The sequence below is a fragment of the Acomys minous genome (assembly GCF_964271855.1).
Source record: "Acomys minous genome assembly, chromosome: 4".
Taxonomy (NCBI): domain Eukaryota; kingdom Metazoa; phylum Chordata; class Mammalia; order Rodentia; family Muridae; genus Acomys; species Acomys minous.
Window position 1 is genome coordinate 33888481 of NC_140486.1, and position 22292 is coordinate 33910772.

A 22292-nucleotide genomic window follows, 5' to 3' on the forward strand; every position below is an offset into this window, starting at 1 on the left:
CACCGAGAGCCCTGGTTTATTGGCAGATGATTAAGCCCTGGACCGATGTCACTCTGTTAGACCCATATTACAAACGTGGTTTATGTGGTGCAGGGGCAGATCAGTAAAGAGCTGTAGCAGATGACAAGTTTGATTACCGCTGGCTGCAGGCAAGACGTATGGATCCCCGAGGAACAGCAGCACCGGCTGGTGGGACAGCTTGCTGGAAAGGTCAGAAACAGGCATGTCAGCATCAGGGGACGATGGTAAACAGAAAACACTACAAACTAGCTTTGAGGGGATCAAACTGCTGTGTGGGACGTCTTCAGGTCTTTGCATCTACCAGTGTGGGTAAATAACAGCAAACACACGGAGAGAAAGCATGGGCGCTGAGCTTGCCTTCCCAAGACTTCTCTCTGGGATATGAGACAGACACTCATCTTTGCAGTAACTGCAGTTTGATCATAAGTAAAACAGTATTCTTTTTTATTTTTATTTTTATTTTTATTTTTTTTTGAGACAGGGTTTCTCTGTGTAGCCTTAGCTGTCCTAGACTCACTTTGTAGACCAGGCTGGCCTCGAACTCAGAGCGATCCACCTGCCTCTGCCTCCCAAGTGCTAGGATTAAAGGCGTGCGCCACCACGCCCGGCTGTAAAACAGTATTCTTACTTCGTGATGCTATGTGGGGTCCTTAACACTTTTCATTCCTGATTATAAGCAATTAACTCTGCAAATCACTATCAAATATTTAACATCTTAAACCCAATATCCAACATCAGAGAAACATGACTTTAAATGCCCACACTATGGGTAGTTACACACAACAACCTGCAGCTCTACTGTTGACCTCTGCAGCTCCTGGCTGACTAAAAACAGTTCTTACCTTGACTCTTCAGATTCGGTCTCATCAAAAGATCTGAAATTTTTATTAAAAAGAAAAGAAGAGAAAAGAAAAAGACCAAATAAGTTGGGCCAATATTTATACCAACAAAGCAAAAGATAGTATCCTTAGCACTAAATTGGGAAACAGACAGAAAAATTGAGAGCTTGTGCTGAGCCAGGCACAGCTGATGACTCATCCTAAGTAATCGTCAGCCTGGAAGATCTCGGGACTTCAATTTTCCTTAAGATCATTTAAAAATTGTACAGCTTTTTACTCTTTGGGGGTTGAAACAGAAGTAAAAAGACCCCATTTTCGCTGTTCTTGTTAATGTCTCCGTGTAAAATTCAAGAGTGTCTGTGAACCAGGAAACACGGATACACAGGTTGGGATAGGCCACAGTGGCCACATAGATTACTTAGAGTGTATGGGGTTACCAGACTCCCAGGTGAGGAACAAGTGGCCTTGAGTCAACAGTTCTGATGAGGAGTGGTGACAGGTGTCTACGGCCCTGCATTCACCGACAGCTCAGGGTTAGCCTGACCTCAGGAAAGGACTAAACACACATGGAGAATTGGCAAAGCCCTCAGCCTGCAGCATTTCCCTTACTTTTTTTGTGTCCTGACTGACTGGGCAGCAGTATTGCTGACTGTTTTCAGAGCCTAGCTCAGCCTGGCTTGCTGCAGGTCATATTCTTTAGAAGAACTTTCTCCAGCTGCTGGGATGTTGTTCTTCAAGTTCCATGGTTAACAGGGACTGGGGGCTACATACAGCCGCAGGGAAAAGTGGCAGTCAGAAAAGAAAGCAGCCTCCCTCCCTCACCCCCAAGAAAGCCTAAGTTCTGTCACTTGTAAGGCTTGGGAAAGGCACTTAAATACTGTGCCTCTGACTAACAACCAGATGAGGAGTCTACAGTCATCTAGAGCTTTAAAACTATAAAATATGGGGCCTGGAAAGATGGCTCAGCTCAGTAGGTAAGACCACCTGCTGCTCTTCCAGAGGACCATGGGTCCCCACCCATGTCGGGCAGCTCACAAGCGCTTACAACTCTAGCTCTGGCGGCTCTGATGTCCTCTTCTGACTTCCAAGGACTCGCGCCACATACTTGGCACACACACAGGCCCATGCATACGCTTAAATAATAAAAGTATATCTTTAAAAAGCCATATGAATATGTACACTTGGCACAAGTCAAGGGACCGTCCTTGATCATACTGTCTGGACTCATAATGACCGTCTGTGACACCATTATTTAAGAGGTGAGTCCTTATGCCTAAGCATGGGTTTGCTGGGACCACCTGCTGCAGGACGGAGATGAAGACTTGGGAGGGGTTCCTCTCACTATGAGCAGAGGGATGAGGGAATGACACCTCAACTAAGAGCTTAGGTGCGGCCAACTTGCCCTGTGGCGTGACTCTGGGTTATCTGTTGGAACTAGCCTTTACTGAAGAGTAACTGAAGTCCCGCACCCACAAGGTAAATAGCGGTTCTTACCCACAACTTTCTGCCTTTGGTAGAGAGGGCAAGTGTCTTACATTGAGGAAATCAAGGAAGAGTTTGGGGAGCTCTTCATTTTCCAAAATGACAGCCTGCAAAAGCAGAAAACAGAATTAGGAAATGAGAGGCAAGTCTGTTAGGCCATCAATCAAAGGATTGCTATCAAAAAGTCACAATTGTCCATCAAAGTCCTCACCAGCAACATTCCTCACAACTGAGAGGTCCCTGTGCCACCCATCACAGATTCAGGCTGACCTGCGCACATGCTATACCACACTTCATCCACTGCATCTGGGTACATTTACAGACGTGTCTCCTATCTTGAGTTGCTCACTAGTGGACAGTGCATTGGGGAAGTCCCTTCCCTTACACAGACTCTGGTCCAGCCTGAACAGTCCAGCCCTGGACATATCAGTAACACTGCTAATATACAAAACAATTTTACTTATTGAATGATACAGCATTTATGTTTCCATAATACGTCGCCCCTCTTAGGAAATACTGCAGTTTTTCCATCTGGAAGATTTAGTCTAACTCTTTAGTTATCACCTGTTTCTGTACTAGGATCAGTTGACATTTATTGCCATCTGGACAGAGCCACTTAAAGGGTCAGTGACAACTTTACCACTAAAGTGTAAATCAGGGTATATATTGAAAAAAAATCTATAAAATTCTTCCACTTAAATAGCTTTGCTAAAGAGCTGGCATAATGGCATAAACGTGTCAGCTGAGAACCAAATTATGCAATGTAGAGGAGAAATCTGATGGAGGCTATGAGTGCATTTTCATATTTATGCATTTTTAAAAGACTCTGCCAACATGTGTCAACAGAATACACATTTGATACCTGCTCCTCTCCCCGCACTAAGGACAGTGAGGGAAAAGCACCAAAGAATACTTAATGGCTCACTTGCTTGTCTTTTGAAAGGAAGGTCTACTATCTAGCCCAGGTTGGCCCTGAATTCACAGCAGTCCTCTTGACTCAGCCTCCACAGTGTTGGGACTATAGTCAGGAGTGTCCATAGTTCACAATATAACTGTTCTTAAAGGTCTACTTGAATAACATATCATGGGTGATTTCCTCCCACCCCAATAAGTACATTATTATCTAGAGATTAATAAAAATTAGAAATATTATCTGACAGCATCTTAGGACTAGCCATAACTAGTGCAGAAGACACAGAACAAATAAAACACTCAGGTCAAATTATAAGTGCTTCAGTGCATCTTGGGCATAGCATCATTTCCATAGTGAGTCACCCTGTTTCTCACAAGGTTCGGAATCCTGCTACTCATTTCAGACCATATACATGGATTGGGGCATATGGGCTGTCAGGCCTGCCTGTGCCTTGCAGTGCCCAATTCTCCTGCTGTTCAGGTCCAAGAGACAGACCATCTGGGAAGTTAAGGTGCCTGGGCTGTCAGCATCCCTCACAGAACCCACTGTACCAGAAAGATCTTAAGGAATAGGGGGAGGGGGATAGAAAAGTGATGGGGAATTCTACTCTACTCATTAACTCGGGGTCCTTGTTACAGCAGGTGCTGGGACATGGCAGTGAATAGGGTGGTGGGCTCGGTAGAGTATCGGATAAAGAAATAAGCGCGCGCGCGCGCACACACACACACACACACACACACACACACACACACACACACACCTCAAACAATGCAGAGTACAGTGATAGAGTTAAAATGCCGCACCACTCTCCAAATGCTTTCCCTCCCATTGACTCATCCAATCTCCCCACTCCTCCTTCGTCTCAGATATAATATTCTTTCCCTAATTATGCATGCAGAAAAACAAAAGCTTGAGGAAACAAAGGAGGGAAGAGGAAGAGGCACTCTGCCCACGGAGATGATTTCCTACATTTCAATTCATTTCTTCCGAATTGTTTGACATCTATCTCAAATCCTACCTACCCAAGGGGGTTTCTGAATACGCAGACACGATCGCTTCAGTAGTCCAACACGTTCTACATGTTTTTGCTGTGACACAGGGTGCAAGGACTACCGAGATCGTTCTAGATGTCTGCCTGACAGGAATAACATACAGCATCTGAATAATAAAACTTAATGTCGTGATAAGTATGGGACGATTTGCTCTAGGAGTAGTTTTAACTACTTGCATAGGTGGTAGCCTTCAGATTAAAAAAAAAGATGGGGGAGGAGGCAACATCCTTATCTCCGCCCCTACCTTTTTAAAATAAATTAAATCAATAAGAAGTGTGGGACACTTTTAATGACCCGAACTACTTAATTTCCAGGCTCTTTAGACATATCATCCATCACTGTAGTATGGAGGAAGACATCTCTTGAGTGTTCTGGGGGTTGCTTTGGTTTTATTAATGCAAGATTTAGGGAATTTTAACAAGGTGAATTGTTTATTTGCCTTGACAGATTGGCTTACAATGCACTGGCTACATCCACAGCATGATCATTAATGACAAAAGACAGGCAAAAGGCTGTTTACACTGCACACAGGGACAGGAATTAATCCAGCTCTCTCTCCCTGGTGCTCTCCAAACAGATGACCACATTGTTTTAGGTAAGACATCCTGGCAGAAAGAAATACAGAAAACTCGTAGAAACTTACAAGCACCTATTTTTGTTCCGTAAATATTCTCAACTAATATTTTCCAGAAAACAGTGGTCAGGCTGATCTTCAGTATTATAAAGGAAGCAGCACCCTGTGTGTGCTGGGGTGTTGGTAAGGCTTTTGGTTAGCTGGCCAGGAGTTTTTCCTCAGCTCTGTGAGGAAACCTTGCACAAAGAAGAATTAATACTTTAGTCCAAACAGAGATGAAGAATTCATCTAATTTAATGTAATATGTACAAATGAAACAACTGTCATTAATTAGGACAGAGATGCCAAATAGGAATTAAATTAGTTCAATTCAAGTCTTTCGGGCCATAAACACAAGATGTCATGCAGGAGACTGAACGGTACATGGGGCCTCCCAGCTGTTCCGTTCTTGTCTTCATTCCCTGAAATGCACAGCCTCGGGAGCAACCCTTCCTTCTCAAAGCCACACCCCAACTCATCCCACATCTTCAGAAACCATCTGGTTTAAATCACCCAACTATATTCCCTAGATAAGCTCCTAACTGTATAGAAAATCAGATTGTTAAATATGAAACCATGATTGCCGGCCTTTGTTAGTCTTTGATGGCATCCCTATTTCCTCTCAGGGCGATGTGGTACACAAGGCACATGGGTTTTATAGTCAGACTTGGTCTGTATCCTTTCTCCTTGTACTTATGGGGTTCTTGTGAGGACTCAAGGAGACATATTGGGGGGAATCTGGCATACAACCGGCATGTGAGATTTAACTCTCTTCCCTTTCTGTGTGTGTGTGTGTGTGTGTGTGTGTGTGTGTGTGTGTGTGTGTGTGTTTGTCGTCTCGATTCCCAACTCATTTTGCCCACTTGATGATTAGCTATGCAGTGAACAGATCTTAGTCATATGGGCTTTGTGGATCCTTTTAGAAAACTGGATACAACTAGGTCTCAATCCCTCCTCCCTCCCCCTCCCTCGCAGATGCAGATCCCTGACAGCCCAGCAGAGGACCCCTGCTCTCAGCTAGGCTGCAGGAGTCATCTTGCTGAGCATTTACTTGTGGTCTGGGACCTGACACACAGACCAATGATGTGCTGGCTTCCTGTTTGGGGTTTATCTCTCTGTCAAACAGGGCCTTGTGGACACCCCACATCAGTGTTAGCTCTGGACTGCAGTTAAAAATATTAGTCTAAGCAGCGAAGTCACTATGGTAAAGAGTTCTTCCTGACCGAAATCTACTACTTCGCTAGTTCTAGGAAGCCGTTCTATGTTCACTACCTCAGTGTTCTGTGTCTTCTATACATAACTCAGAAGTGTAGCAATTAGTGGTGCATAGGGTTCCTGAGGAACCGGGAGGGAAAATATGATCTGAAACGCTCCAACTACGGCTGGTGGAGCTGAGACCTCTCCACCATCAGGTGAGGGGCATTTTGGTGGTGGGACAGCGCAAGGTTCCGGGCTCAGAGCTGTCTACTTGATATCTTAAAGTCCCTGGCAGTGGAGTTTCCATGCTGCTTGCCCAGTCCTGCAGAGATGGCATGTGAGGCCCAGCAAATAATTTATGGAGAGAGCATAATTCAAAATGAACTGTACAAATTAGAGAAAAGTCTAGAAATAAATCCCATCGAATTTTACAGGTATAAGCACTGAGTCAAATACTGTAAGAGGTACAATTAATCACAGACCCAAGACAGAGAGTAGCTGCCTCCACTCAAATGCTGTGGGTATCCAGTGGTGGGTCAGCGTGAAGTGCTTCTTCTGCAAGCTGTCAAGAGAGCTGAATAACCCCCACTCCACTCAGCACACTTGTCCCATCCCCTGCGATCCAAGAAAGAGGAAAAAGAATACACTAGGAATAGCCAGAGGCAGTGATGGTAAATTAAAAGATCACAGTTTCTAGAGTAGTGGCTGCTCAAACGAGGAGAGACAGTGGTGGGCTGACTGTTCCAGGGCAAAGGGGGACTGGTAATGAGAGGTAAGCTACTGGTAATCCAGCGTGCTCAAAGAGAGGCTGTCCCAATCAGCAGGGACGAAGTCTACCTCCAACTGAAGCCTGTTCAGCAGAAGTCAGAGAGTGGCCTATGTGTGGGAAAAGAAACACCAAAGACCTTCTGCATAATCAGGGCCCGAAAACACACCTACAGATCTTTACTCCTCCAGTTTATCACTTAGGAGTGTGTGTCAAACACATGCTTGCGGGTAAGATGACACGGTTTGAATCAAGGGCCTGTACCAAGTGCGTAACGTAATGTGACTCGCTTGGATATCACTGCACTTGATAAATATTAAATGTTAAAACTCCGATAAATATTGAAACTGGCCAACTAAGCATGCTTTGTAAAAGCCAAACCTTATTAATTTTCTCTACACAGCATTAAATAAGTGTGTGTGTATGTGTGTGTGTATTTCATATTCTATAAAACCATTTACAAAAACTTGTCAGAATGGGGCAGAAAAACAGCAGCATTGGTGCAGCTACCTTGCCAGCTCCGTGTTTACTCCAGAAATGTCGTTTTTATTGAAAAGGTGCAATTATCATCATGTAACACAAATCACAAAACCCCGATTTTTCCACCTTATCAGCTTTATAAAATCACGGTCCCAAAGGGTGCCATTGATTAGTTGCACATGTTCTTTCTGTGGCATCCCAAATACTTAATTGTCAGTTATCCTTTCTTCTGCAGTAAGTAAAATATGGTCACAAAATTACAGAGGGACCTGTCCTGCCTTAACCTCTGCAAGATGCCGTCATGCGGTAGAAAACACTGGTAAAATATCACAGGATAACACCATCCGACAAGGGGGACGTATAAACACTGTAATGATTTCCCACGAGTTTCCATTTTAGAAAATTGTCACTAAAGCCAGCATAAATGGTGACACGTCTCCACTGAGGACACGGTGAAATCGAACGCTGGCATTCTAGTTAGGGCCAAGCCTACCCAGCAGCCAATTATAAGAGGAAAGGAACGTCCTGAAAGCTCGGACGAGCCCACTCGACTAACCTTCCGTGATCACTGCAGACAGCACTGTTGTTTTCGCCTGCTTGGTTTTTTTTTTTTTTTAATTATCTTTTCAAAACACTAAACATACACACTCATGCAAACATGCAGAGCAGGTATGTTTTCTCCTATCAGGTTGCTAAAGACTGCATGCATGCTCCCCCATATAGTTGCTATGGACTGCAGGGACCTCTGTGTCACACAAGTCATGAGGTTTTCGGGAGTCCCGTAAGTGTGCCCGCTCCATCTAGTTTGGTCTGAAATGTGTGATTTGGGGAGTGACAAAGTTCACTATGACAGTTTTTCTTCTCCTGTCCACGAACGATGCTCCCTATGATACCTACTTCAGAGGAGTCGCTGAGAACAAGGAGGGAGAAAAATCAATATCACTTCACAGCAGGAACTGGGCCTCAGTGTCACCGTCCTCGGGGGACCCAAGCCTAGGAGCTTGTGGAGGCTCTGTGGTCCTCAGTCTCCCACTTAGCCACCTCCCGGCACTTGGTCACAATTCACACAATGAGTCACAGTAAGACTAGCAAAGTGATTTAAATAAAAACATGCAGTACACAGATCTCAGAAGACTGAGACCACCTAAAAAATAAAAGGCACGTGTGCTGCTGAAGAACCCACTGCCCAGCGCAGCCTTTGTGTTGATGTGACTCCATCCCCAAGGCATGTCTAGCCTGTGCCTTGGCAGAACCTGTGCTACTTATGGAATTCAAACAAACAGCTGGCTGCTAAGGTTTTCCAGAGCTTTGCATACTATCTTATAAACAAAACAAAACAAAACAAACAAAAAACCTCAGGGACCTACACAAAAAAGTTGAATGCCAAGGAAGGGCCTATTTAAGGAATGAAGAAATCTGTAAAGAAATAATGTGATTTGGCTTAAGAAATCTTGAAAAGAATTCTTTAAAAATGTTCATTAAAATGTATTACTTTTTAATTGTGTGTGTGTGTGTGTGTGTGTGTGAGCACACGTGTGTGTGCAGGACATGAGAATGCAGGGCAGAGGCAACGTGCAGAAATTACATGTCTCCTTTTACCCTGTTCTTGAGATCAAACTCCTGACAGGGTTGATGGCATGTGCTTATAACCCACTGGGCCATCTTGCTAGCCTAAATCTTTTTTTATCAACAAGGTCTCATTATGTGTCCTGGACTGGTCTGTAACTCACTATGTAACTTGCTTTGAACTCCTGATTCTTCTCTTTTTACCTGGGACTGCTGGAAGTCTGTGCTACTCTGTCTAGAAGAAAATATAATTTTTAATGTGGTTAAAAAATGAGCCATGACCAGGTGTGGTGGGGCACGGATTTAATCCCAGTATCCCAGCAGACTTATCTCTGTGAGTTCAAGGCCAGTCTAGTCAACATAGAGAGATCCAGGTCAGCCAGGGCTATCTAGTGAGGCCTTGTCTCAAAATAAGTAAGTGGGGGAATGAATAAAATGACTACTAAACAGTAGAAACAAGGAAGTCAGATTCCTTCTGGGCTACTTTAATATCAGAGCCTCTGCTCTATTTCTGCATTATCTGTTATATGAAAACGTTTGTCTCTCGGTGCGCAGCCCAACAGCCAATGTGCTGCCTTCCCAGGGCTGAGCCTTTGGTGCTGCAGTGGATGGCGTCCCTGCAATTACAGTAAATGAATGCGGAGCCGCACACAGGGCGTGTACCTTGTAAGGAAGCAGCTATTCTCCTTGATCATTAGTAGCAAAGTGCCCTTACTAAGCCGTGGGGAGAGGAGCAGCTGCCCTGGGGAAGTGACTCTGGAGCATCGGAGAGATGAGTAAACTAATAAGGGTAAAGAGAATGGGGCATTCCAAACACAAAGCATGGCTTCCTCCCAGGCATCTGGAAGGTAAAAACCACAGGAAAAACCTGAAAAGTGGCCAGGGAAGATGATGACGCTGAGCAGTGAAGTGGGTGCCGTGGCTAGAGATGCTGGTGGGCTTCTCGGGATGTGAAGGGCTTCCTAGCGGATTTAAGGGCCTGTGAGCAATCTTATACAGGTGGTGGGCATGACACCTAGGTGTGTGTGACAGGATCTGACATATGTAAACCACAACTCAAGCAATGCTAGCATTCCTCAGGTCCAAAGGGGCATGAGCTCAATCCTTTCTTTGGCTATCCCTAAAATGCTCCCTAACTGATTGTGTGTGTGTGTGTGTGTGTGTGTGTGTGTGTGTGTGTGTGTGTGTGTGCGCGCGCATGTGCGTGCGTGTGCATATGTGTGCATATGTGTGCATGTGTGTGTCTCTCTGTGTGTGTGGTGGGAGTGTGTGTTCACTTACGCATGAATATTTATTCTCATCTGTGTTTTATAGTTGGGGTTCATGAATTCAGTTTTAGCAGGGAATCCAGGGCAGGTCAAGGTCAATATAAGCCCTCCTTCTGTTTTTGGTTTTCCCTGGTGGCTCATAACTACATATAACTGAAGTCCCACAGTATCAGACACCCTCTTTTGGTGTACAAAAAAACACATACACATAAAATAAATAACTAAAAGGAAAGGAAAAAAACCCTTTTCTGCAGTGGATAGTGGTTAATTGTAACTGATTTTTTTTTTTAAGTGTTTTGCTTTCCCCAATATATATATTTTTTGGTGTATTTTAACCATAGATAATTAAAGACAGCCGCTGAAATTTTAAAAAGCATTCCTTTCTTGGGATTTAAATTTTATCTTAACATCTCAACTAATTTGTACTAGTATATAAAGAATTCTAGAGGCAGGGCCTGGAGCGATGGCTCGGTGGTTAAGAGTACAGAGGATGTGAGTTCAGTTCCCAGCACCCATGTCAGGTGGGCCACAGCTTTCTGTAACTCCAGCTCCAGGGGACAGAGGCCTCTGGCTTCTTTAGATACCTGCAATCACATGCACATATCTACATGAAGATACACACACCTATACATAATTAAGAATAATAAAAATAAATATAATCCCTGAATGAGAAAAGCAATGAATTTCATTAATTTCTCTTTTATATTAAATATACTGAAAAAAAATCAAAGAACACAAAGTCTTGGCCTCAAAACAATTCAATACCTGATAGACAACTTTAGGGTAGCCTTTTTTTTTTTTTTAAGTATGGGATGAAGCTCAGGGGTAGAGCATTTTTCTATGAGAAAAAAAGTCATATATATTTAATCAATTTAAATTACCAAACATGTTGAATAAAAATATGCTTTGACTACACACTATAAAAAACACTTTATTTGGCATTTTCCTGATGAAGCAAGAAAAACAAGCAAGCAAAAAAACTCTAACACAATTATTTTTCAGTTACTTATCTGTCTGTTAACACTAAGGGCTGGGAACCAGTTACTGACCTGTCCAGTCAATCTCAAGGGCTGGGGACTAATGCTTTTGAGTAAAACAGTATGTCACAAAGCAAGCCAAAGATGACTGAGTAACTCAAATTATGTAGTTAGAAACTAATTTAAATACAACTTATATGTCATGTTTATCTAAGTTCTGTTCTGTTATTTTAAGAAATAAATAGTAATCACAACTGGACTTGTAAGATGCTGCCTGAGGAAGGCCTTAGGAGACTAGATTTTAATGAAAGATTTATAATCAGCACAGCCCATGGGTGGTGATGAATTGGTGGTTTTTTAAAGTGCTCGAAAACAATTTGCTCTCTCACATCTCTCACACTTTCCTCCAACACTTCTGGCTCGGGTTTATTTCACATTCTCTTCCTTCACGACTTGACCCAGGCCCTGCACCTCTGGAGTGGTACAATCCAGACAGACCGGGCCCTCCTGTGCACACATCCCTACTGCACTGTAGTGAAGGCGATTCCACAGGCTAGCATCATTTCTTTTTAAGTGAAGAGCTCTAATGTCATCTTCTATCCATACAATTACAAGCACTGCTGTATGTCACTTGGTTAAACGAAGTTATGACTAGACATGGAATTAGTTTTACATGAATTTAAGAATCCTTGATGAGCAAAGCCCATTAGTGGGAACACAATGGAAAATGGCTGGAAAATGGCACTTTAATTCTTTTTTAAATAAATAGCATATGAAAAACAAAAACAAACCAAAAAGCTCCATTCACACATACCTTGAACTTTATAAAAAGCAAGAAAATTACCAATATGTGAAAAGCATGTGTGCCTAACTCAACAGGTGTTAAGAACACACAGTGCAAGAAAAATAAAAAAGAAGTCAGCTCACAGTTAATGATGTGAAGCTAAGCACAGAACAATGGAAGCCGATGAGCTGGAAGCATGTCCTCCCAGAGGGGCTTTGAGAACAGTGCGGGTGGCATCCCTAGGAAACGTGGAGCTTCTTTAAACTTCTCTCCCGAAGGACCGTCCACACCCTGTCGAGTGACCACAGGGAATGCGCTTTCACTGTTTTCATGATGATAATGCAAGACTTACTCAACAGGTCATTCTAATCACAGCAGTTAGGACCTAACAGCTTTCTACTAAGAGCAATAAATAAAAGGACTTACATTAATATTCTAGTAGACTGCGTGTACCTTAAAGACTGTGTAAGTTTGAGAGAGAAATAACTCACTAAGTTAAGAGAAGAGGAAAAGTAAAACTAAAAAGAGACGTGGCTGCAATCCAAGCACCTGATGTCTCAAGGAAACAGTTTGGGCAGACATCAACCGGTGCTCGGCAAGGGGTTCAGGAGATGCATCACGGGTAACCATAACAACCCAGACAGCCTGTCACAATCACCTCGCTATGCACACAAACCACCTCAGGCTTTGCACGAAGGGAGGTGCCTGGGGGCCCACAGAGTTCCCTACAGATGCCTCCTCAAGCTTGAGCGGCTGCTGAGCAGCAGGCCACCAGCGATCAATCACATTGATCATTGTACAGTTGCTGAGAAGTGAAAGAGGGATAGTTTGGTTTACAAGAACTCAGTGAGATGTAGGGCCCTTTGAACGTTTATTTACTTAACCTTGAGAAGTTAACCTTAGGCTATATCCTTGTTGGTTTTTTGTCAACTTGATCAAGCTAGGATCATCTAGGAAGAGGAAACATCAATTGAGAAAAGGCCATTGGACCGGCCTGTGAACAAGCCTGTGGGGCATTTTCTTGACTGATGGTTGATGTGGAAAGGCCAACCCCACTGTGGGTGGTGCCACCCGTGGACACCCTGTGTTTGTTTGTTTGTTTGTTTGTTTTTATGGCAGTAACACAGGTGAGTGCCAGCTGATTACTTCATTACTAACCTTGCTGAGATCAGGACCAGCTTCCCCGTCAGTGTCTGGAGATCACTGCCAGGTGCAGGTAGTCATGGGGTATGTAAGAATGCAAACTAAGAGAGCCAGTGGGTGGCTTCCCCCCCTCCCCCACCCCACGGTCTTCTCTTTAGTTCCTACCTCTAGACCCCTACCTTGCTTGACTTCCTGCCTCAGTTTCCCTCAGTGACGGACTGTGACCGGGAAGTCTAAGCCAACCATCCTTTTGGTCATGTTCATTATCACAGGAACAGAAAGCAAACCAGGACACACTAGTTTGTTGGGCCGCCGGTGCTTCAGCGTTCTCATTTATAAACAGGCTCACTCACTGGGAGTATCTACTTCAGAGGACAGACTCTTGGTAAAGTTTAGTTCAAGCCTCTAAACTTACAACAGAGCATGGTTTATAGTAATAATCTAATGAATGCGGGGCTTGTAAATTGTTTTAAGGATAAATAAAAGCCTGGCATAGCCAATTAAATATTATTCTTATATAAACAAAAAATCTATTACAGAAACTGGAAGAAAGGAAGGGATCCTCTTCTGTCTTTAATCACGTTATCACTAATTTTAGAAAGCTTGTGTTCTGTATGCAATCCAAGTACGCTGTAACTTTGAGGCCCCTTGACGTGTGCACACAGGCAAAGAATGTACTTGTTCCTCAGTCTGCTTTATACAGAGTTCATAGAAGCCTGCCCCTCAGAGGATTACCTCTGCCGGGTAGGAGAACCATCCACGCCCTGGTTCTGCCACCCAGGGCCCTTCTGTGTGCTGAGTTTGGCTATAGTGAGCCCTCAGTGTACTGACCTGCTGCTTTCTCATTTCCCAGCTACCTTCTAGCTTTTCTGTCCTTCTTGTGCAGCTTATGATTCCAGAATCTACCCCAAAATCATCCCCTGCAACCACCCCAATACTTAGTCCGAAGCCTCCTTCTCCTCAGGGGACAGACATCTCTGTTCAGGTTGACTCCCAACATTCCCTTATCTGTGCTCTGGCCCAGGCTGTCCCAGGGAAGAAATGATACACTATAAACACAGGGAGGGAATCGCATACCATAAACATGCGTTCCGTTATTTCCATTATATACTAACTTGGTTTTGTTGTTGTTGTTGTTGTTGTTGTTGTTGTTTATTCAATTCCAACTCCAAACAGAGGGCCGAGTGAGCCTCAGTCATCGTGGTGACTTATAATTCAAGCTCTTATCCTTAGAATATGGCCCAGCAACCTTATTCCTCTTTCTCTATATCAGTGGCTCTCAAGTTTTTGCCAGAATCACACAGAAGGTTTGAGGCTGTGTGGTAATTCACCAATAGTTTCTAATCTAGACAGCCTTTGGTGGAACCTAACAATTTGTGCTTTGAAGAATTTGCCAAACTTCCAGAAGACGCTGATGCTATTTATCACCACGCTACAAAATGAGCCCTGTGCATTTTCACACTGTCTCCTGTTGGCTTCTTCTGTAGATGTGCATCTATCTTCCCTCTGGGTTCACAGCTCCTCGTCCTGCATTAGGAAGAATAAAAAGGTATGCCTGACCTCTTCAGTCCACTTCCCTTCCTGCAGCCGTCTACTGTCTGAGCTTTATGGACGATGTATTTCTTCTTCTATTACAAGCTTGCTTGTGTGACACACCTCTGGTTCTTGGTACATCCCTTGGTTTTCTTAGCTATTTGTTTGGTTACTATTTTCTTTCTCATGTTTAATTATCAATTCTATCAATCTATAATCAATTTATACCTATCAATGTTTCCATCCATCCATCCACCCACCTACTTTTCATTGCTGCAGAATCATCCATGTCAGCATATATGCATGCTCTAATATGAAACAGAACAAACGAACCAAGCCCTGTAGTCTGAGACCTTAATCCACTTCTCAGTTCTTTTTGGCAAAGTGCTCAGCTGCTGCCTCCTGTCTCATTTTGAGACCCCTCGTCCTCCAGTGTCACACACCAACCACGGCCTCCTCCATTTGCTGTCCTCTGCTGTTGGTCACAGACCTCTTTGAGCTGTTAAATAAAACAGTCCGTTCCTCACGCACTGACTTCTGAGCAGCCACTGAACGGCTACTTCCCCACTCCCTGCAATGCTCCATTGACCCCCTCCCCTTCTTCGGGCGCTCCTGGACTTCGCCTTCTCACATTCTCACTATTACTTGTTGCTTCGTTTTCTACCTGCCCTCAGAATGCAGAGAGGTGTTTCAGAAGTTCTGTTGGCACTTTCTTTTTCATCACTTATTCTACTGTGGTTTTTAAAATCTTAATGCTGATAAGAGAGTTACGAATTCCAAACTACAGGCTGGGCTTTTCCCCTGGAGTTGGATGGGGGAAAACAAGTAAATGTCAGAGGAAATAAAAGAAACAAGGAGTTGAGGGAAGGTTAGCAGAGCAAGAATAAGAACAACACACTTTACATGGGCAACGTACCCCAATCTAAATGCCACCTCCCAGGTGCCTGTCCTCACCCCTGGCACCCAAACACTATTCTTACTCTGTGCTAACCTCCCCCAACTCCCTGCTTGCTTTTTTCATTTCCCTTTACATTTACTTGGTTTTCCTCCACTCAACTCAGCTCCAGGGGGGCAGTACTGAGCAAGGGTGCCTCTTTAACAGCCACCCCTCAGAATCTAAGACAGGATTTTGGCTAAGCATAGTGCTGCACACCTGTAGACCCGGGAAGTGGGCACAGGAGAACAGGCCTTTGGAAGTCAACCAGGATTACACAGCTAGAACCTGTCTTAAATGAAGCAAAGCAACCAAGAGCTTTGGCTGCACTGGGGTCACTCCACAGGCAGCATCAGAGGTAAGGAAGGTAAATACTGAGAAAGAGAGGCCGGGAGGAATTTACAAAGAGAGACACCACAACTAAAAGCCGAAGGCAGCACTGTCTGTTTGGGGAAACAGCCAGTATCACTGTAGCCAGTATCTGACTAAAAGTTGCTGGAAGCTCAGTTCATGGGAATATTGGAACAAGGATTTACAGACAGGTAGGAAATCAAGCAAGGGAATTGCTAAGAAAAATAAAAACCAATAGCAGCTAATATGCTTGGGATGTTCTGCGTCTTCACTACTGGCCTCACAGATGCAGAGTCACTTAAGCAGCTGTTAGGATTCTGCTTCAGTCCGCCTACCTGTGACGACATTGCTTGCCTGCCATGGGGGCGTGGCCCAGCCCCTTCTCCCTCTCTCTCTCCCCCCTATCTCTGTCTCTCTCTGTCTCTCTGGGGTACCCCCCTCTCCCCTTTCCTTCTCCCCCTATGCTCATTAATAAACTCCTCTACAAGATAATATGTGATGCCTGGCATCTTATTTTCTTATCATCTTATTTTCTTTTTATTAACCATAACAGCAGCAACCTCACCTTTGACACAAATCTACTTCAGAGTATTTACTGGACTGAGAAGATGGTATTCTGTAGAGCACACCGCTGTCCTGAGGCTCATCTCTTGGGATGGGAACCAAGTCTTGTGCTTTTTCCCCTGAAGTGCTCTTAAGAGTTCCATCTCACACCTGATGGTCCTGCAAGAGTAAGCTGCGCCCACTTCACCTCATTTATTCCACTTCCCGTGAGACTCTGGAACAAAAGTCAGTCCTGTTTGACTAGGGAAGTGAGACTCAACCAAGAAGAATGACAGGAGGGACAAACCAACAAAGGGGGGCATGACATCTACCGAGTGGCTGTAAGTTACTGACCAAACAAGCCATTGTTCACTTAAGCTGTGGGGGAAAATAAACCAAACAGAATAGTGCTGTGGCTGATGTCACCCTTACTTGGCTGCCAATCAAGTCCTCTTTGTCCTTTTATTACAGCCCATCATGATATGAATTTTAGGACCAAAAGAGACTTGGAAATAGCTTTGCTCAACATGATTTTGAATGCAGATGGGGGAAAAATGCAAATTGAAGATCATCTGCCCTAACTTGTCTTTTTAAGTATTATCACAACCAGCACTAAAAACTGATATTAAATTTACAGAAGTTTACTCGTTTTTCTAATGCAGTCAACCATGCTGCGTTCTTGGAAACAACACATGCCAGGGCCCTCTGTCTTAAGAGCACTTCTGTAACTAGGAAGCTGGACCCTTTAGCACTTCCCACTGAATAATGCAGCAAAATGCAGCGAGGGCAAGCTCCTGGCTGTGGTAGCTTCTCTTGTTTTCTCCCACTGATACTTCCTTATGAGGGCTTTGGGTCAGGCTAAACTCCTGAGGACTGTGCTGACATTCCCTTTGAAACTAATTACACTAAACAGCAGGAGCCCTCTCTTCAAGACTGAGCAGAAGGCAGCATGCTGGTCAGGGAATTTGGGGTTAATGCTCTCATTTTGGGGAGCTTCTTTAAGCTTAGAAATCCCGTTTCACTGTCACTGTGTGAAAATAAAATAAGGGTCAATCTGATGATAGATCAAAAAAAAAAAAGCAGATTAGCTTTTGTGAGAATGTACGTGGAAATATTTGAATACTTTGGACTGAATCGTCTAATGAAACTTTTAGTTGAGAGGAAGCCTCTAAGTTAGAGCGTAAAACAATGCTGGGCTGACCACACAAAGCTGGAGGGGAGCAGGCTGCAGGGAGGAAGGGTGTCTGTAAGAACTCCCTGCAGGTTTAAGAGAATAGGTATTTCTTCACTGATTATCACAAAGGGAGACTGCTCTGGAAAGAACATAGGTGCTAAACTGACAAGGTTGTGGTGGTTTTCCAGTGGTCTGAGGTTGCTAATGTGATGAACCGAGACCACAATATCAACATTTAGTAGACCCCAAAGCATACCTTCTTAGAGATACCAAATGCACTCTAAACATGAATAGAAATGATTCAGTTATGGATTACAAAGCAATTGCTGATTACTCTGAGCTTACACTCTAAGGATGGGGGAGTCTGAGTCATTCTCACACTACAAGCTGATGACTAGTCATGGCTGGAGGCCCGGTCTGCCCTGACCCTAACAGGTTTGATTCTCAAGTGCAGAGAGCCTAAGGCAAATAGTTGACATTTCATGTAGATGGCACACAGTATGGCCAAACATTTTTAAATGCCATAAAAAAAAGTGCTAGTTCTAATTGCCTTACGTCAAAGAACCAAGAAGAAAAACTGAGGCCTCAGAGTGATGCAGAAGTCAGCCTGAGTACACAAAACACGCAGTATTTTGGCGGGCTGACACACTCCGCTGCTGCCACCCAGCCTCAGATCCAGGGCTTTGAGTTGGCCGACCCCAACATCTACCCTATGTCTGAACTGCTGGAGCTCCCAAAGGGGCTGGTCCTGCAGATCCAAAGCTACAGCATCTGTGTGACACGGGAAAACAACAGGAAGTCAGAGAGAAGACCTGGTAAAGATCCAGTGTAGCCTTGAACCCAGCCAATGACTCTTTGCAATGACCATTTGCAACTCCCATGGAGAGTTTGTTTTTTTTTTAAATTATTTTATTTTGCATCATTCTGGGGAGGAGGTCGCAAGGGCAGAGGGCAGGTATGGAGGGACTGAGAGATGAGTGGGACTGGGGTGCATGATGTGAAATTCACAAAGAATCAATTAAAATAAATAAATAAAAGGACATGGAAAAAAGGAAGCTTTTGCTTTCTGCCTGTTTGCCCTCACTTTGCAAGTTCATCTATCCTGCTGCTGAGGCATTCCTTGCCTGGCGGTAGAACCGCCTTCTTCAGGATTCCGATGTACACAAGCAGTGCTGTAGAACTTTCCTGGGGCTCTAGCACCAGATTGCGACTGCTAAGACAGTCAGTCTCACGGACTGCCAACTAGTGGATTCTTGGCCTTTCAGGGAAACAGCCATTATTAGAATACCTGGACCACAGTCTGTAAGCCACACTAATAAATAAATTCTTTTCATACATATACACAGGGGTGGGGAGAAGAAGAAGAGGAGAGGAAAGGAGAGGAGAGAAGAGAAGAGACGCCAAAAAATAATCAAAATATATATAAACAGATATGCCTCTAAGTAACATCAGAAAAGCTCACTCCGAGTCTCACCTCTGTGTCCAGGACTAACTTTATAATTATTCATTTCAGCTGAGGAGAACATGACACTTGTTGAAAACAGAACACTTTCATTTGATGTCTTTTTCCCTTGGAAGGGAAAAAAACTCCAATTTTTCTTCGGAGAAGTAGATCAATGATTACTGACACTTGTGTTACCACTATTACAACCACAAATGAAGCAGCTTTAGAGCGCTGAGGAGGGCTGGCAAGACAGCAGGATGGCTCAGGGGCTCAAGGCACTTGCTGCCAACGCTGGCCACCTAGGTTCGGTTGCTGGAGTCAGCATGGTGGAGAGAATCGACTCCCACTAAGTGGTCTCTCTGCTCAGCACACATGTGCACACACATACACGTGCACACATTAAATAAATACATTACATATAACTGAACATTTGTGTAATGCATAAAGTAATTTAATTTGACACAAAATTCTATAACTCACATGCTAAGTGGAATGTGATTGAGACAGGGTTTGTCTATGTAACAGCCCTGGCTGTCCTGGAACTCACTGTGTAGACCAAGCTGGCCTCGAACTCACAGAGCTCCACCTGCCTCTGCCTCCCAAGTGCTGGGATTAAAGATGTGTGCCACCACGCCTGGCTGGCAGGTATTTCTTGCCACTGGGAAGCCAGGGATAAAATCAACAGGGGAAAGATTTTGGTACAGCCAACTGCAAATATCTAATTTTTACAATTTCAAGTACATAACCACAACCACTCCAACTGTCCTGCCGGAATGCACACAACTATGAATTTATTTTAAAAGTGCTTAAAGTGTATGCTATATATTTTATGGTATGTAAACATGGCCTAAATCAAGCTGATATTTTTTAAGGAGGTAACTAAATCTCCTCATTTCTCCCTCCTTTTGTAACTGACATTCAAAAGTCTGCCAGATAATTAGGCAAAATGCTAAAATACTCTCAACAAAGAGATTGATGATCAGTGGTGGGCGTGGCCAAAAGAACAGAGCAGGACCTTCTCTCAACTGAGGAAAGACAAGGTCAGCACACCGTTTTCAAGTTACTCTACTGGAAACCAATATAGAAATGCTACTTATCTGTTACAACACGCTAAACTAGCGCAGATGGGGTTTTGCCTGATTTACACAGTCAACCCACTGGTAATATAAATAGGTTTGTCTACTACAGAATCATCTATGCTCTTTAACCTCATGGGCACAGCTTGTGCACTTGACACAAGGCATGTGTGTTACTGCGTCATAGGCTCTATATTTCTCCCCCACACAGGAACTGCTGGGGAGGACTTTTCGCTTTTCAGCCTCCTTTCCGTCTCACAAAGTGGATACTAACTGTTCTTGCCTTCCTCTCTTGGAATGGGGGCTTGCCCTTCATGCAAAGTCTGAGTCATACTAGAAACTGGAAGGTATGCAGAATACATCTCAGCAGATGATGCTCACGGACATCCCCAAGTCAACACAACAGCATGTCAAATGCATCTCCTTCCCCCCCGCCCCACTTACACCTCTTTCTTGTGTGAAAGGTCTAGAAACTGAACAGACCATCAGACAGAGCTAATGTTCTCCTGGAACCAAGCAGAGTGAACTTGACTTTCTACCCCACAAGCAGGGAAAATGACATAATAGAATGTTTCCACTGCAAGGAGCAGCTGCTATAGAAACACTCCTGGGACAATCATTGCTGGGAGTTTTTAAGAGCCCAGTGACGATCTGCAGAGACCTGTAATGACGGGCAAGTAACGTCACTGTCCGTTTTGTTGTTGTTGTTTGTCGAGTATTCTACTTCTACTTAAAATTACAAATTGCAAAGTAGTTTAAGTTAGATAAACACGGCAGGATGTACATGATCAAAAAACACAAATACATGGTACCACAGTGAAGTCTATTTCCTATTTGTTCACGTTGTTTTTGATAAGTTGTTTTTCAGTAGTTAATGAGTCTGGAAGGAGTAAGGAAAAAAAATCTACAACCAATAGGCCCAGCTTACTCGTAGACAACATACAATAAAGTCAATGTTGGACACAGCTTAAAGGAAAATGTTTACAAACGCTACATCTGTAACTAACGACTACGGAAAGGCATTTCAAAACCAAACGTGGCGGCTGACAAAGGATACGGGTGGAATGCTGCCTAAGTGGAGGAGGCTGTCAGGGCAACGGTGTGTCCACTTCGGTTTCAGGCCAGAAGGCTCCACATGGGCGCTGTATGGCATGGTTTAAGATGACTTGTTTTTGCCCTGAATGCAGGAGGAAAGGTTTCATTTCCCTTCTGTCAGGTATCAGGGGCTTGAAATTACTATTCTGTGACTGTTGTCTATTTGCTATTTACTTGGTACATCTGCATATGTGATGACCACAATGTTCGGCTCTTCTGAGAACCAGTACATGAAGTGGCCCATGACATGTGACTGTGCTAATTCACATTTTTTTCAGTTAAGTAGCTATACACAGTTCCCAAATAAGATTTTTTTTTCTCCTTAGGATTTGGGGACAGACTAGTCAGCCCTTCTTGGCTTCCATCCTTGTCCCCAAGTCTACAACCCCTTTTTACAATGCAGTGGGCATGCCGGGCTGTAGGCTGCTCCTTAACTATGGAAGTAAATCAATAGCAGCTGAATGCCATCTGCTTCGGGCCGCAGAACAGAACCGAAGTGTGAGCCATGCATCTTCCCTTATTGAAAGGTTATTTTATGCAAGTAAACAATTCATCGTCTTCTTGCACGCTTGATGCTCATTTACCACTTTGATCAATAAAATATGCAAAACAACAAAAAAATTGAATCCTAAGAGTAGTTCTGATGCCAGTGTGATAGTTAATCAATACCCGGCCTCTGCTCGCTGGGGCAAGTGGTGGGGGCACCTCACATTGTAACCTGCAAAACCCAGCGAGGTAGGCGGAGCTATTTCAGAAAAGCCTGGTTCAGAAGGGAGAGGCACCTGAAGGTTACCCTGCTTAAACAGAACACATTTGCACCGAATGAAATCAAAATACTAATGTCAACAGGCTTGAATATTACTGATTCAGGCCAGTTCCCAGTCTTAAGAAAAAGCAACTTTGGTTCATAATGCTGCTTAGACAAGTCCTGGACAAGACCACTGACACGGGCCTCAGAACAGGCATCCTTCTGGCTCTTTCTAAGTGCTATCTTGTTAAGTCTTGGTTTTCAATATATTCACGTTCCAGGTGAACTCAGTT

At 43.9% G+C, this 22292-nt stretch overlaps 1 protein-coding gene across 4 annotated transcripts in view; it reads right to left on the reverse strand.

Moving 5' to 3' along the window:
- Window positions 1–22292, reverse strand: part of SNX24 (sorting nexin 24) — a 135653-nt gene that overhangs the window by 5993 nt on the left and 107368 nt on the right. For all 4 annotated transcript variants that reach the window (XM_084779416.1, XM_084779417.1, XM_084779415.1 and 1 more), the window contains 3 exons: window positions 2355–2449; window positions 864–896; window positions 138–202 (listed from right to left, as the gene is read on the reverse strand). In XM_084779416.1, the coding sequence (XP_084635542.1) occupies window positions 138–202; window positions 864–896; window positions 2355–2449 (193 nt within the window). The remainder of the gene's footprint in view (window positions 1–137; window positions 203–863; window positions 897–2354; window positions 2450–22292) is intronic.